The 2,500-nt window shown below is 37.2% G+C and overlaps 1 protein-coding gene across 1 annotated transcript in view; it reads right to left on the reverse strand.

Moving 5' to 3' along the window:
• Positions 1–1,442: 1,442 nt before the first annotated feature.
• Positions 1,443–2,500, reverse strand: part of LOC113820629 (uncharacterized) — a 4,970-nt gene continuing 3,912 nt past the window's right edge. Inside the window, exon 2 of the mRNA XM_027372969.2 lies at positions 1,443–2,500. This exon is cut by the window's right edge and continues 872 nt beyond it. Within this exon, the coding sequence (XP_027228770.2) occupies positions 2,178–2,500 (323 nt within the window). The 3' untranslated portion in view covers positions 1,443–2,177.

Here is a 2,500-nt window from a genome sequence, read left to right on the forward strand (position 1 = left end):
AGCTAAGACACAAACACATACTGCACAGCAAACAGTACATTTTTGTACATTAATGCTTGAACACTTAACTCCCATTGCCATGTACTCCGCAAAAAGTACATTCGCGCATTCTCTTTCACATAGCAAACCAAACGACCGATGTCCCGGTATATGTGACTTCATCTTCAGCTTCGCATTTAATTTAAAGGTTACGAGAGGACAAAGCTAGTAAGTAGGGAGTGTCTTGAGATGAACTTACGCCAACGACCACGTGAGGCAAAAGTGTTAGGAATACCAATTTCCAGTAGGTCTAAAGACGATTTGTTTTAGCATTGGCAAACGTAGGCTAAATTTACCGTACCGATATATTTGGCTATTTAGTTTTTGCTCGTGATTAACAACATCAATTAAAGAAAAAACGACCGTAAAGTCTGGAAGCGAATGTAAAAGTAGGCCTATAATCAAACATGGCGTACTATATCCGTATACTTTGTTCTCAGCTTTTGCTAAAAGCCACCACACTGCACTCCCAAGGACACAAGACGTATCGTGAATGAAGCTTCTCCTCCAAACCTCATGAAAAAAAGGATGACATCACTTACGTATATGTATCGTGAATGAAGCTTTTAACCTCATGAAAAAAGGATGACATTCCTTACGTATTCGAGACGGAATTCGAAACATGCTTCAAAGGGCGTGACCGTAACTCTTAGCACAAGCCAGGTGCCAAGAGATGGAGCAAGCAGTGTCCGAGCTTCTGGCACAGAGGCTGGTAGAAGGATCCACGAGGCTTTGGTCCTCAACAATGGGAAGAAACCTCGAAAGAAAAAAGAGACAGAAAAAAGAAAACCAAAAGACAGAAAAAAACAAAGAGAGAAAGAGACGAACAAACAAATAAAAGGAAGAGATAAGAGAACAAACTGAAGATAGTTTCTGGGTTGACTATGGGACGACGTCAATACTGCCACGGAAAGTATAATTCTTGTCTGCCTGTGTGTTAATGTAAATGTTCGTGCTGGATCAGATATTTGTTAGAAAAGTTTTCCCACCTAAAATACCCTTTTAAATCTGGTTCTTTCCAAGTAATTTATACTTGGGATGCAGCGTGGATAGAGACAAAGACATAGAGAAAAGAAGGGATTTAGAGGGAGAAAAAGGCAGTGCATAGTAGATTATTAAATAATCATCTGTGGAGATTCGATGTTATACACTTTAGGTAATTCGTTGAGTAAATTGACATCAAAAGATGATATGTGAGAATACATACACGCATTCTTGTATGTGTGTTTCTATGCCCATGTATGCATATGTGTAATTACACACATGCACTCGAATATGTATACATTTTATACAACTGTTTGACTTTTTCATATTTTGAAAGAAAACAAAAATACTGTCCATCATGTCAACATTGTTCTAACCTTATGAAGAAAGTTACCAAATAAGGAAATAAAACCCGTGAGGAAGAGACAACATAAATTTATATTTTACAAAACAAAAATAAATTTAAATTCTTGAATAATAATTCAAGGGACACAAACATGAAGTTCCATCATAATCAATTGAGTATATTCGTCATACTCTTTAGTTTATATCTTAAAGTATCTCTCTCGATTAATTTCTTATTCCGCATCAACAAAAAGACAAGAAAAAAACAACAGCAACTTTGAAACATTAACATTGTAATAAATTCACACTGAGGAAAAATAGTAAGTGCAAAAATGGAGAACTAATATTAAAATTATGCTTACATTCAATTGGTATTTGTGAAAATGTAAACTGAAATAACTTTTTTTTTATCATAAAGTAAAAATATGTTTTCCACACCATGAATTTACGTTTTTTTTCTTTCTTTTTTGCTTTTTAAATAATCCATATCTTAGTATGTTAAGATTTTTAGCCTCACAACAGTACACTTTCTTTAGTTTATTTCATAAAGATTTCTTAAAAAGGTTCCTTGTATAAACTATTGAGAAATACTAATTTTTCTTCACAATTATCAACCCTATCCTGGCTGCATACTAGCAACACTAATGCTAAGACGTATACATTTAAATTGGATAATTTATTCATATTTCCATTAGACAATTATCGAATTCATGTTAATCTTCTAAGATAAAAGTTTTTCCTTGATATCTCTCTCAGCCTGTGTAGTCTTGCCCAGAAGTCCAGAGGTTTCTTGCTGAAGAGTTTACAGGTCAGGAACTGTTTTCCGCCAAAGCACATTCGCGCTTTACAAAGTCTCGAATCTTTTCCGGAGAAGAGAACGAGTGTCGGACGAGTCTCACGAATGGCTGTTGTGTTGGGCGGCTGAGAGGAGGCTTCTTTGCAACTCCGACCTCGCCACTTTCTTGGGCCAGGGGCGTCGACACTGGCGTGGCTTTCCTGCGGCAGGAGCTGCACTTTCCGAAGTCACGTTCGCGCTTTATAAAGATTCGAACCTTCTCCAGGGAAGCGAAAGACAGTCGGATGAGTCTCACGAATGGCTGCTGGACTGGATGGCTGAGAGGGCCTTGTCTCC

This window comes from Penaeus vannamei, chromosome 19 (assembly GCF_042767895.1).
Source record: "Penaeus vannamei isolate JL-2024 chromosome 19, ASM4276789v1, whole genome shotgun sequence".
In the NCBI taxonomy this organism is placed as follows: Eukaryota; Metazoa; Arthropoda; class Malacostraca; order Decapoda; family Penaeidae; genus Penaeus; species Penaeus vannamei.